This window comes from Pelecanus crispus, chromosome 4, assembly GCF_030463565.1.
Source record: "Pelecanus crispus isolate bPelCri1 chromosome 4, bPelCri1.pri, whole genome shotgun sequence".
Classification (NCBI taxonomy): domain Eukaryota; kingdom Metazoa; phylum Chordata; class Aves; order Pelecaniformes; family Pelecanidae; genus Pelecanus; species Pelecanus crispus.
In genome coordinates, this window is record NC_134646.1 from 74,932,632 (window position 1) to 74,947,282 (window position 14,651).

The following is a 14,651-nucleotide window of genomic DNA, read 5'->3' on the forward strand; positions in this document are numbered from 1 at the left end:
TTGTGAACTGCATTAAATCTCAGTTCTCTCTTTGCCTACAACTCAGTATTTTTCTTCTCCTTCCAGTATTTATTAAAAGATCTTTTGAATGGCCAGGTTGTATGAAAGTGCTTCTCTAATTTAGCTTGTGGGTGTTCTTACAAGTCATAGCCATTAGCAACCACCGCACCTCGAGCACAGCAACCTCCTGCCCATTTCGGAGCAGGCGGAAGGTCAGGGGATGCTTCGAATCCAGTCCCGGGATGACTTCGCAGCCACGGAGAGGGATAGAAACAATGTGCGTCTTCAGATCTGTCCTGTCCTTGTGGAAAATGAGCTTATTATCTTTCACTCTGCACCACCGCTCACGCCAACGGTTATTTAAGAGCACGTTGAGATACCCTGCAATAAAATGAAACATGAGATATTTTACTCCTGACTTTTTTTGAAAAGACAAAAAAACCCCAAACTTACTTTTCAGTGTAATGCTAGACTTAAACAACTTACTCCTCTTATAATAGAAAGTCCAGATGGATTTTAGGAAGACAAATAAAGGACCCTGCCCCACTTCTTTTAATGAAAACTTTCACTGTGCCAATAACTTAGAAAAAAGCATATGAAGATTTGATCCCGCTCACGTGCAAATTGCTGTTCTGTTAGTCACTGCAGCGGCTGGATGAGCAGGAGCACACCGATCCCCAAGACTTTAGTCTTGGCGAGGGACAGCGATAAAAAGGTACGTACACAGCCAATGTGCTCACACAGAAGACCCACCTTCTCCATGTGTAATGGCTTTGATAACTGTGGCTGACCAAAATTTTCTGGGAAAATCACAGCTCATATTATATAATTAGGTGATGAGCTACCTTCTGTAACAGCCAACATCAGTGTTTTAAAGACCTACTAAGCGTTAATGTCAAATGTTCCAATTTCATTTAGAAAGAAGAATGCACATTTGGTTTGCAACACTTCTAAAGCAGAATTTAAAAGATCACTACTGATGCCAATAAAAATAAAAATCATATTGGTTTAAAATTCAAGAAGTAAAAGTATATGAAATGTAGCTAAACTTTAGGACAAAAGTTTAAACAAAGATTTTTTTTTTCCCCAGGCATAATATACTACCCTTACAACAAATCAAAATTTCATGCACAAAGTGCCTTTTAAAAAAACCCACTTTTCTTATCACGCTTCATATTGGATACAGTGTCTAGGCATATAATATCATTAAATGGCCAGTATTTTTGTGGTTTTCCTTCTCTGTCCCATAGGAACAATCATTCCAGACTCAAACTTTAAAATCAAGACAATGCCCAATTTTCCTGCCTTATTTAGTTTGGGAATTTAAAAAAAAAAAAAATCTTTTACTTTTGCTTCCACATTATGAACAGTACATGAATTCAACATGTTGCTGCTTCCAAACAGGCTATGAAGAGGGAAACAAATGATATCTTGCACAGGCCGCAATTTACGTGAAAAAATTGTCTTCTATCTCAGGTCTGATTTTCATTTAATCCTGTTGGATAGCTATCTCTTTGGTTTTCATTAAAACTGTGACTTATCATTCATTTTTCTGGGTTTCCCTTCCAACATTTTGGTTCCAATGTCAAAGCTCAATCCAACAGGATATGGCAGATCAGAATTGCGCACATCTTGGAAGGTGCCATAAAAAACCAGGAGGATGTGCACAATCCTCTGATTTTGGCTCCTTGTGATGATCACACTATCCAGCTCTCCTCCCTCCTCCTGTAACAAAACCCTGTATAGCTATGCATTATAATATAATCCCTGGAAATGGAAAACCCCTCATGTGCAAGCCAGCTGGCTTGTTTTGGAGTGAGAGTCCTTTTTTTCAGACAGTACTTTTTTTCCCCCTCTGCTCCCAGCGCATCTCTCAGAAAAGCTCTTCCAAACCCTCTTACTTCACTTGAAGTAAGCAGGATCCCATGCTTTTCCTCCCACATATCCATCCTTAAAACTTCAACAGTTGACATGACCAAAATGCCCTGAGTGTGTTCCCAGCGGGGGCATTAGCACTTCAGCTTAGCCCAGGCAGTCAAAGACCAGTGATGCTCTAGGGAACACCTTAGCCATCACTCCAAGTGCAGGTGGGTTTCCATTTCCACTCTAACTGGGTGTCCCCTGCAGCCCCGCTGGGCCCCCTTTGTTCATGGGAGGTAGAGCCTTTTAAAGTGGAGAAGCCTTCAACTGTGGAGCAACCTCCCAGAGGGCATTGCACTAAGTCAAATTTCTGGTGGTGAGAAACTCCTTCTGCAAACACTTCCTGCAATGACCAAAGCCTAGACACATATATTTTCCTATAAAAGCTGCAAGTGGTGTTGAGTAGAGCCAAATGCAGGCAATAGTAACGGCTATACTTATGTCCATATCCGAAATAATGATAGAAATACTAGGAATTAGATTGTACAGCTGTGGTTAACATCTCACATAATACAGAATAATCAATGGAGTATGAGACCCCGGAAGTTTGGGCTTTTATGGAAGCCAGATGCTTCAGACAATGCATCTGGCTGGACACAGCTTTTCCCAGCTGTTCTTTGGGTTGATAAATCACATGTGTACTTAGCTGACGTATAGACATATATGCACACACTTATTTCATCAAAGATTGCTTATGTGAATCATTCCTCAAGTGTGGCTTGAGAGCCACCTGCGATCTATGAAGTTCTCGCTGGTGGTCCATGGATCTGCTTCTTTCACATTGGGCAAGCATCTATCACACTTCACGCACCGGTAAGTTCTGCCAACTGCTTGCCTAATCACAGATTTCTGGGTTTCCCAAAGTTTTCCTAGTCAATTGAAGGGGAAAAGGCAAATCCAAATTCAGAATCCAGTGCAACTGCTTCACAGCTTGCTTTCTATGGAAATTTTTTTTGGAATGCATTGGGAGAAGGGTGGGTTCAACCTTATTCACGTATGGAAGTGTTACTTAATACTGGAGCACCAGAAGGCAAACAGGAGAATGTAAATACATTACGTTGTTTGAAAATACCAGAGCTGTGAGGACATCAGCTAAGTATATTGCACAAAGTCCTAAATTCTGAGCAAACATTAACAGCTAAGATACAAAACATAAGCATTTTCTGCGTGCCTTTTTATATACTTCTTTGGTACTGCCAAGTGCTACAGCTGTCATATGGAGTGATCAACATTAGGAGTTAAAATAGCTTACTAGAAATTTGTTACTTCATTCAAGTTTTACCCAATATGTACCACTTTAGGAACCCACAATTAAACTCAAATCACTTTGGCTGAGGCCAGTCAACTGCTGTCTTGATTACTATCCCATAAAATCTCACCACGATCCATCATAAAAGACTTGATACCTTCCCAAGAACCTTCTTCTAATTCCTAGCCTGAATTTATTTCACAGTTCAGCCTATATTCATTTTGTACCCATTTTTTTTTAAAACAGCTCTTGTTTCTTTCTGCTTTTTGTCCACACTTCTCTTCCCCCTCACCTTTGTAAAGAGCAATGATATTCCTTCTTAGCCTGTACTACCATTTTATTTAAAAAGTCAAGTTCTTCCAGTCTCTTTCCAAATTATAAGCTCTTGATTACTCTACTCCTCTTTCAGTCCAAATGCATCCTTCTGATGTTGGGGGAAGAATTATGGCAATAAAAGCAAATTTTGAGGAATTTCTAGGCTAGAATTTTAGAAAGGTTTAGTCACAATGTGCATTTAAGACTCAAGGAGAAAAATCACTTACCACATGTTGGAACATCTTCTTCAGCTGATGAGGTCTGTTCATCTGTTGATGGCTTTTTCTTTCCTAAACCAATGATCTTCGTTATTTTTTTCCCTGTTACTTTAGTCACAGTGCCCTTGGCTTCTGATTTTGAACTTTTTTTCCTCTTCACTATTAAGAAAGCAAAAGGGTGTATTTTAATGTGCTTAAATTAACCAATGAATAGAGAGAACCTGAATAAAAATAGTAGTTCAGACAAACAATCCTGTGCAAGATGAACATTCATACCAAAGTTGCAGACTGCCATGAGATAAATATTATATGACCTCTTTAATGCAGATGCCTATAAATAACCTCTGTGCTTTAAAAATCATGGCATTCAGAAGGATAAGAAAAACAAAAATCAACTTTTTAATTTAATTTAATCTAATCAACCTGACAGTCTCTTTCCACAGCAGACATCATCTAATTTATCAGTATGACTGAGGTACCCGCACATAAATTTAGCTCACATGCACAAGAATAAAAATCCAGCCGGACGATTTCTCATTGTTCCTAAACATTTACCTTAAAATACTTCAACAATTAAGTACACAACAAAGACAGAATATGCTTGCCTAGCAAAAATACTCCTGCCATGTACAATCAGGTTAAGGTATCTTATTACAATGGACCTTTTAGAAAGATAAGACTTGTAAAATAACTGCTAACAATTAAATTAGTGGGATCAGTATAAGCATTCAATGGTTAGAAGCTGGCACTTTTTGCGATCATGAGGGCTTGGAAAGAAAAGGCTCTGCTGAAAAGAGGTATTTTGCTAACACCCAGTCTATGCTTCCATTAACTTAATACAAGACTAGTAATATTACAGCTCTGTGCAGTGAGGCATGTTGAACTGCTAAATGTAACATGGCAAGGACTATCGATATAATTTTTAAAAGTGCTTACGTGACCAAAATCCTAACAAATTAAAAAAAAAAAAGGTTTCTAATATTAAATAGAATCGGAAAAAAAGACCTTTTATTTGCAAAACAGAACAAACAAAATGAACTTTCAGAAATTGCATTTGGTGGCCTGATTTGGATTCCATCAACAGAGCAAAAGTCTCTCTACTCACTGAAAGGGCAGAAAAAATATCCATTAACTTGCCCTGATACACGATTTTGATGAAAAATACATTTAGGATAGCCACTGATTGTGCTGCTGTAACTTTATCCCGGACACATCAATTCCCTTTGCAACAGGGAACATTTAGTGGTTACGGACTTGTGTAAACTGAGGAAAAAAAAGACAGCATGTTCATCTGAGAAATGACTATATGAATTGATGAACCGGGAAGAAGAATGCACAGAAAACAGAGAAGCAGTTTGGGACTCACAATGGGATTAATTTATCATATTTAGTTTAATTATTAAGAATCATGGAACATTATTTAGAAATTGTATCTGCAGCCAAGACTGCACAAATCTGTCACCCGCCGCATGCGGTGCTGAGAGGGAAGGGCAGCTTTTCAGGCGTGGATAGCTGTTGACCAGCAAACTCCAATACAGCGATGCACGTGTCCAAGCGAAGGTCTAATTCTCTCTTCCCCAGGGAAGGGCGTTCACAACTTATATTGTGCTCTCGAAACATGCAGTGAGCTCCTGTGTGTTCGAGGGAGGAAGGCCACCCGTCCCTTCTGCTCATGTCACCCCCTGCCTCAGGGACGACCCAAAGGCAGCACCTGCCCGCAGCCAGGTTTCCGTCCCACGCAGCGGCAGCCGATGACCGGCTGTGGCTGTTGAGTGGGGAGGAGATGAAAAGCATTGAAAAAAGCCAGAGACTGAGAAAAACTCATCTCTCTGAGACAGAACCCCAAAGGAACCATTCTCAGGGGCGTGAACAGACAGTGGAATAAGCCTGTTTCAGTGCTTTTTTTTTTTTTCTTCTGTCCTATCTTTCCTTCACACTGCTCTATTTTCCTGCAGAACTGGGGGGCAGCAGAAATAAGGCCTTCATGACTTAATCTTTTCGAGTTTAAAGAATATACTGATTGCCTGACTGCCAGTGATTTTTGTCACAAAAGCCTTTTCTTCTCATTTCCTTCCCCACAGCAAAACGAGCAGCTGGTTCAGAGCGCAGCAGAGGCTGGCCGATGGGTGACGGCTGGAGATGCCTGCTCTCCGGAGTGTCCCTTCCCATGTACTCCCTTAAGCGTTTCCTCTCCATTGTTTAAAAAACTAGTGTAACTTCATCCAGAACCCCTTAAAATGATGCCAGGGATATTTTAATCTTCTTGTAGTCATTAATGCCTATTATTTTTATTACTTCATATCAAAGGCCACAATTTTCACAAGCAACTTGTATTTTTAATCACCCTCCTTGAGACGTCTAAGCTGGGCTGGTTTTCCAGCAGCACATGCTCCATCAGCATGCATCTTGTGAGGCATCTGAGCCACCAGGCACTTTTGGACATCATGGACAATACAGCTTTTGGGTCACAGATGTTTCTCAGCAGGTTTCAGAGGCTAAAACAGTAGTGCGCTTTTTGAAAGCTTAGTAGAAGATTTTATGGGGTGAAATCTAACCACAACTTCTAGACACCACAAAACCTGACATTGTTCTATACTGTTGGGTATGTCAGAGATCTGTACAGTCAGGAAACATTGGAAAATGACCCAGGGAGAAGGTAAAGGAAATGAGTCAAAAGGCGAGACAGCGCTGGCACCAAGGCCAGTATTGACATTGTGCTCACTGCAGCTCACGTTACCCTTCAGCTTGACAGCTGCAGTAAATGTCTTATCTTAACGATACCACTGCTACATGGCAAGTTAACAAAGTCATAGAATTTCTTACACTTTGGGGAGCAGAGAGCGTGGTGGAGAAGAGAGCCCAGGGGTTGAGATTTTTAGATATCTTGGACAAAATTCCCCCTGGGTTTGGGATGTGCCTCTGTTAGATTATAAGGACTACAAAACATGCATGGCTCCAAAGTAGCATATGTAAAATCATACAGCTATATACTCACAAACCCACGGATATTACACGATTATATACATTTTAGTATGTTAATACAAATAATCATACATAATAGTTTATATATCCATGTATCTGTGTATACACACATACACACACACATATATAAATACTCACGATTCTTTCCTTCTAATATTCAATGATAGCTTTTTTGCTAAGAAGCTATACACCCACTATTTGTGTTGCCCCTATACACTTACAGTTACTAAAAGCAACTGTTGCCTATAGTGGTCGCCCAAGCTCTAAAAAACTGTACTTTTGAACACACAAAAGGCCAAACCACAATTTCTATATTCTGTTTCCTTATACTAATTATATTGATTTTACCTGCGCAATGACAACATCAAATGCCTTCTGTTACTGCAGAATTTTGTGGATTCACTGACATAATTCAGCTTTCAAGTGAAATTGAATCCTAATAAAAATATTCAAAAACTTTACTGCCTATTTTTAAAAGACAAAAGTCAGGTAATTCACTACTGATCGCTCCCTATATGCACATACTATTTACACAAAGCATCTCTGGATCTGAGACATACCTTGTTCTTTCCCATTGCACACGGTAGTGATGCCATTTTCCACAGCACCTTCCCCATCTGAGCTTGGCCTCTCAGATGACAACTTCTGCAGGGACAAAGAGATTAGTTGACATACAGTGTTGGCACCTTTGCCGAACGAAGTACCATGAGTCAATTTAAAAGTATGCTTACTGTGAAATAAAACACATTTCAAGCTCTCATCCACTTGGAAGACAAACAGAAGACAGTAAAAAATTCAGTTTTAGAGGGTTTTCTTATGTTGCCATATAGGCTTTAGAAAAGCACAGAAACCACAAAATCAGTCTATATTTGAAAATACAGTCAAAACAGGGAAATAATCACAATTCAATACCTCTTATTACACAACATATTTTTAATTAATTTCTAGACTCTAAATGTTGTTGTTTATTAATCTGCTAAGCAATGAACAATTACATGGATCAGGTAAGAATAATTTTTAAAGTACTTCTTTAAAAAATGCTTCACATATGCATTTACAACTACAACCTATCAGAAAACAGTGCATTCCTACATGGTGCTTCAGTACTTTCAATATCCGCAAAAAAGAGACTTTTGAAATAGATTTTTAGCACCGATTATTCTGTAATGCTTGCGTATGAGATACAGGATGATGCGGTAAAGAGCTTATGCTGGCACAGTTTTGGTAACCACATTACTCATGAGTGGCGAAGCCATGAAGAAGGTGTACAGATTATCACAGAAAGAAATGAATGAGAAGTTTTGTTATCCCTTTTCATGGCACGCATTTTAAAAAACAACTATTTTATGACACTTTCTGTTACTTTGTTAATATTCTGCAGGTGTGTGCAAGCATGCAAACACAACAGCTTTTGCCTTGTGAAATCAGAAGGTCTGAGCTGTCATGGAACATGCTTTGCTCTTACTATCCCAGGTGCAATGCAATGTAACGCTACTGACTGTAGCGTCCTTCCACCATGGGGGTAGAACTTGCCACCAGGAATTTGGTGACGAAACCTTTGGCAGTGGGACTTTTAAGCAGGGTCTGCAGAGGGGTCTGCTCACATGGATGCCTTAACAGAGCAGGGGCTTAAAATGGTGCTGGTAATGTACTGATCATTCACTGCAGGGTTGTTCTCCTTCCTAATCCTTGCTCTCACATCCTGCTGAGTCAAGGCAGCAGAGACAACCACATGTGAATAGCCAAGTTTCTGTCTTGAGACACAAATGCTTGACAGGGTCTGCCAAAACAGTGACCTCAGCATGCCCAGGGAGCTCTTCAAGAGCTAAATTCTCAAAAATAAAAGGCTTTCCCTTAAAAGTTATGTATAATCTTAAGCTATTCTTCCCTGAGGGTCACATCCCTTCCTGCTCTTTGCACTTGATGGAAAGCATCTCTGCATCACAGCACATGTATCAGACCCGCTTAGTCTGCACCTGAAATGGCTAAAGAGAAGCTGCTAATGGATACACGCCAGTCTGCTGGTTGTTCATGACCAAATGAATAGACATGGCAGAAGTCTTCTTTCTGTAGGATGTGTGCACATACCCAAACAAACAAAAACGACACAAGGGCTAACAGTCTAAAACAGTAGCATGAGTCAGCAAATAGTTATTGAAGGTTGCCCCAGAAAATGGTTTAACATGAACAAGTCAATGCACGAAATCCAGAACCTACATTCAATTTCAGCTTTGTGGTCTGAACATGCCCTAAACCATGCAGTGTCTAGCTGTGCCTCTATCATAAGTAATCACAAGGAATTCTACATTCATCGTTTTGATAACTTTACCTTTTCCAGCTCCGTCTTGTGCACTGGAGAACTAGACAATGGCCCATCAGAGTCTACCGCTCCCATACAGTTGCTGCACACATCTTTTATAACCTTAGGAGACAAGGCAAAACTTACTAATTATTCATAAAATACAACTCAAAGAAAATATATATGAATGTGAAGGGAGATGGGAAGGAGAATCGCACAGATATTTACTAGGCTGGCAGGTGTCACGCAGGCTACCACTACACCAACTTCACACTGCCTCCCTAAGTCATTTCATGTACAACCTAGAGGAGACATAATGTCTAGAGGTGGAAGGTTTCAGTTTCTAGACAAGCTAAGCTCCAAGGCTCTCCTGAGTAAAGAAACCAACAGTGCTGCTGATTTCCATATGCTAGTTTTGCAATACAGACTCAGCTGACACCACCAAATTAATTTCATTATGATGACGAAAAAGTGGGATTAGATCCAAGGCCCTGCATGTCAAAGGACAAGAGTTTTGCATAATACACTACCCAGCTGCTCTTTTTTTGCTATTGGAGAATTAATGAAGTGCTGATCAATTTACAGTTAATACCACGCAGTGGTATTTTGTGGTATTTTTGTATTATACTTGCACATTGACATAGAGGTATAGGTCAAAGTAATTGTAAATGTGTTCTTGGAAATGGGAACGGCATTAAGTCTGCTTTTAAGAAGTTGAAGAAAAATCCAGAACCAAATTCACCGAGATTTCTATAGAATTTGAAGAACTTCAAAATGTGAAACTTTATAAATGTAAAACCACGCGCTGAGGAAAGACATTTGATGATTCCCTATGGGCATAATTAAGTTTTTTCTCTCATGAGGTTTCCACCAGCCCATTATCAGTCTGAAATTGCTTATGCTGATGAACAGGTCCTGACTCTCCATCCAGACTCATGCCGAGGGGGTGCTGAGGGTGTGTAATCAGCACACTGCTGATTACAGCCATACAGCCACGCAAGGACAGCAGAGCCAAGCGAGGTAAGAAAGAAAGGCATCCTAATCTGCTGGAAGCATTACCACTAGACATGCAAACTTTCCCCTTTACATGTACATGTACGTGTTTACATATCCAGCTCTCCCTTCACACTGTTTACAGCAAGCTCGGCTGGCAGAGAGGAGGATCTGGCCTGAGAACTCCCAGTTCCAGGGAAAACAGCAATTAGCTAACTGTCAAAATCCAAAATCTTCTTTATAGGAGAGGAAAAGCAAAACAGCAAAGAACAACTTTTCAGTTTTGACTGAGCAATTTTGATGTGGAAACCATTAAAGAGCTAAGGATGGCACCAAACAGTCCCTTCACAGCGCTGAAGTTCCCTTTAAGGGTGAAGCTAAACAAATCAAATGTTTATGGGCTTACAAAGACCCTATTGCTACAACTCATGAGCACATCATAAATTACAGGCACTATATGCCATAAAGAGCGAGCACCAGCCCTGTTTTACAGATGAAGAACTCAGGAACAAAAGAAAGATTAAATCACTCCCTCAATGTCACATTAAAAAAATCTATGCAGAGGAGGGAAATGAACCTACGCTTTTTTTTCTGAGCTAGTAGCTTAAAGCACTTCAGCATCCTTCCTTGACCATCTGAACTTCCTTCTGTCTTGTCCCAGAAACATAAGCACAGTATTTCATGACACTTGGTGTCCTTTGTAACAGAAAATTTAAATATGTGTGTTGCAGAGCATTTGCACCTCAGAGTTAAACGTAGCTCTAAATTCCCCAAAATCGTAAGAATTTTTTTAATGTGTGTTGTTTTATTTTCAATTGCTGGTCCTCAGCATGGTGTAAATACACTGCTGTTTTCTTCCTAGAGAAATATGACTGTACTGTTTCTGGGAACATTCATTTCTGTCTCCTGCATGACCCTGATTCAATGGCTCATGTTTTCAGCATCTGCTCACACCACACAGTTAGTTAATTTTGGCAAAGGCAGATAGTAGTGGGAGTTACAGACAGAACAGAGGGAAATGATTTGGCAGCACTAACTGAATAGTATGTGCAAAGTCATGCACTCAAGTAAAGCCGGTTCTTATCATACCTCACATATTTAAGGAGAAGCTGAAGTGTTTAATTGGGTTGTAATTAAATTTTGATTAAAAAAATGACACACTATCAAGTGGAAGTTCATGGCAAGATCTGAAGTAAATGCATATTCAAGGATCCAACACTTCATTTAGGTTCAAGGGGCTCACTGGCAAAGACTTGCTCATCATCTTCTATGTGCAATGTAATTGTGTTCGATGCACAGCATAAAACTCGTACTTCTACAGCTCACCAGGATGAAATGCCTTTAATATATAACGGTTGCCTGGATGCACTCTCTATAATTACGTTTGCAGACAACTGCCATTATAAATGTGGTTTTCACATGCTTATAGCTTTAACTCAAAATTTTAAGGATAAAACATTCCACCAGTGTTGCCAACATGCATAATTTCAATCACAAGACTCGGCGTTTTTGTCAATTTTTTCTATGGAGTCTCCTGGAGTCATATGAAAACAAACGATCACTGTTTTCATTAAAAAAATAGCTGCGAGTGAGAGTGGGGAAAGGAGGTCAGCAAACTTTTATCCATTGCAATGAAACGTGTGAAAATATGAATAAATGTATCTCAGTGGCTCCAAAACTAGAAAGCAAATATAAGGAATCCCCAAATGTGTTATTTTTAATAAAACAGCATAATCTGGAAGGCTGTACTGAGAATGCTTTGTAATGGCACACACTCCATTAATAGTTTAAGTTTTCCCACACATTAGAAAAGGGAAATAATTCTCTTTTTCTCACCACAAATACCTTTGTACATTAAATATACACAGACTAGGTGATCTGCCAGGAAAATCAAGCTGAGATCATAAACAGAGTATGCATTCAAATATTTAAAATATATAAGCAAATGCAATCAGAAAACTGAAGACCTTTCATTTCTTCGGATAGCCTCAAAACTAAATATATTTAAAATAACCTTCTGTTACTCCATCACAGGAATTTTAAATACCACAATTACCATTACAATGTTACAATTAGTAGACTTCAGAACTGCCTCTTTCAAATGCAGACCTGGAAAAAGCTTGTGCAGCCTGAACTCTTTTATTATTCCTTATTTATGTTAGAGAAAGGTCTCGAATCCCCAGCTGGATCAGGATATACACCAGTGTATCACATTGACTGCAGTGACATGAGGAATAGAGGGAAGTATTTGCAGGTACAAAGCTGGAAAGGTTCCCTGCCCCAAGCCTTGACAGTGATGGGTGAAGTCAGTGGAATTTCTGCCACGCGGTGTGTCTGGAATATTTCTCTCTTTAAAACTATCTTACTACACAAGCACTAACATTTACTATAAAACCTTCATAACTGCCATCACCTACAAATTTCTAGAGTTATTGTGTCTTATTTTAAATGACACGCCATGACTAGAGGCAAAATACTTACCCTACATGCAAAGTCAGAAGAATCAAATTAGATTTTTCCATCTACCTTCAAAGAAGCAGGCTTCAGATAAAAAGCACAGGCTACACAGCAAAAGCAGAAAGCCAGCTGCTTGCCAGCCAGACCCTGCCGCACAGAAACCCAACACCTTCTGAGTAGAAGAACTGAATCCGTAGCTGGTTCCTTGTAGGTGATCTCTTTGGGACCTGATAAGGAGTAAGACCGAGTCTCCCTGCGTTTGAGGAGCTCGTAGACCTCTCTACAAACTACAAAGTTCAGGCTACAGGCTGTGCTCCCCACAGGGATGTGATGAGAGCATCTCGTCTCATCTTTTCATGAAACTCACAGGAGAAGGTCACACTTTTAATATGATCGAGCTCAAAAGTGATTAGGGAGAAAGATGACAGCCTGACTGCACATTTGCTTTACTTCTGTATGTAACCAGGCTAGAAAGCCATCCAGCCAACCCACCCCCTCATCCCCATCTACCCACGTGTTTCGCAAGAAATGGGATGGGCTGAATCCCCTGCCTCTTGCCTTTGCTGCTTAACTCTGAAGACAGGAATATGGTAAAGCTGAAATCTGCTTATGCACAACACAGCAGAGGGAAAAAGGTTTGGCTCCAGATATAACCCAGTATTTCTCATTCCTGAAACACTCCCTTTTCAGTGCTGGAGGAGTACTGACTTTCTGGGGCTTTTTGTCATTTTGGCATGACTAAATTCTCATTTTCTCTCTCTTTTGGACCCTTACACACCACATACATTAGCATCAATCTCCTCCTCCCCAAGAGAGCCCCAAAACTCTCTTAGCACTTTGCAGAGAAGAAATGCTCCAGGAGTTTACCTAGATAAATTAGAGTAAAACCAAATTATTCACATCATAGCCTATGCTTTTATGTCTCAAAAAGAAACACCCTTTCCCCTCTGAACTGGAAAACATCATTCTCAAGCATCCCCTAGCCTGAAAAGATTCATCTTCCTGCCTTATTGCCGTTTGTTTGAGCAAAGTGGGGATGAGTTTCTAGCAGACTAGCAGCCAGCAAGCCTATCTTTAGTGCCTCTTTATTTCCTTAAAAATACTTTTCTGACATATTCAACCAAGACAACCCCTGTACCCTTTCTCCTGCATTATTACCATGAAGTCTGTTCCCATCTATGGCCACTGGATCGGGCAGGGTCTGGGAAAGGAGGCTCTGGGTGGCTGCAGAGGGTGGCTGGAGGCATTGCTGCTGCAAGGGCAGAGGTACCCCATGCAAGGGAAGCTGCATCCCCAGCCCAGGCGGTGCAGAGATGCAGACTGCACTTTAGGCCATAAATCTGAGCTAGGTATGATTTAAATAATTTTCCATCCAAAGCTGCAAGTAGGAGAGAGGAGGAATACTATCTCGTGGTGAAAGCAAGGGATCAAGCCTCAGCCCTCCTGGGTTCTGCTCTGAGATCTGCTACAGCTTGCATTTGTGATTTTAGCCAGGAACTTAAGGAAAACTTATCCCTGAGAAAACAAGCAAATAGGATGTTTGTGGCTCTGTATTCACTGGTGTGGGGTTTTGTCTGGTTTTTTTCTTTTTTTTTTTTTAATTTGCATATGCATCTGCTTTTTTAAAGTAATGTATTGTTTTCCATGGTGCTGGTCACAAAACACACTCTGGTTCACAGCCAGGATGGGGTCCTCCGGCTCTGTCAAAGCACGCAGGCAGCAGTCCTGCAGGCTGGTCAAAGCTCTCACGCGCAGCTCCGTCTGTCGCGTCTCCAGATTGTGCCCTAAATAGTTCTTATGCAAACATGCTGACCTTGCCATGGTTTGTACCAAGGTATCTAAAACCATCTCTTTGAGACAATAGGGGCGTAAGTCCTGGGAGGTTTAATTTAGTTTGCAAAAGCCTTCACTGCTGGTGATGATGTGCAGTGGAGAAAGAACCCAGCCTGACTGTCCTGGGACACAGTATGTTCCCGAAGTTACTTATAAACTAACAACCACTATATGGAAATCACTTTTACTGAGTATGCATCCCCAAATGCACTTTTTCCAGTCAGTTTGAAGGCATGATCATTCAGCACTTGACTCTATAGTCAGCTACAAAATGGAGATAATAACCTCTTTGGGGAACATTACTTAAGCCAAGAAAGCAATGTTTGAAGTGAAGATCTCTAGCTGGAAATTCCCATAGAAAGTAAAACCAGCCACACAATGTTTA

General features: G+C 40.4%; 1 protein-coding gene across 2 annotated transcripts in view; it reads right to left on the reverse strand.

Annotated features, from left to right (window-relative positions):
* The window catches only part of AFAP1 (actin filament associated protein 1), a 64,085-nt gene that overhangs the window by 17,052 nt on the left and 32,382 nt on the right, over nt 1-14,651 (reverse strand). For both annotated transcript variants that reach the window (XM_075709282.1, XM_075709281.1), the window contains exons 6-9: nt 9,014-9,106; nt 7,245-7,329; nt 3,712-3,861; nt 170-381 (exon numbers count right to left, since the gene is read on the reverse strand). In XM_075709282.1, coding sequence (XP_075565397.1) covers nt 170-381; nt 3,712-3,861; nt 7,245-7,329; nt 9,014-9,106 — 540 coding nt within the window. The remainder of the gene's footprint in view (nt 1-169; nt 382-3,711; nt 3,862-7,244; nt 7,330-9,013; nt 9,107-14,651) is intronic.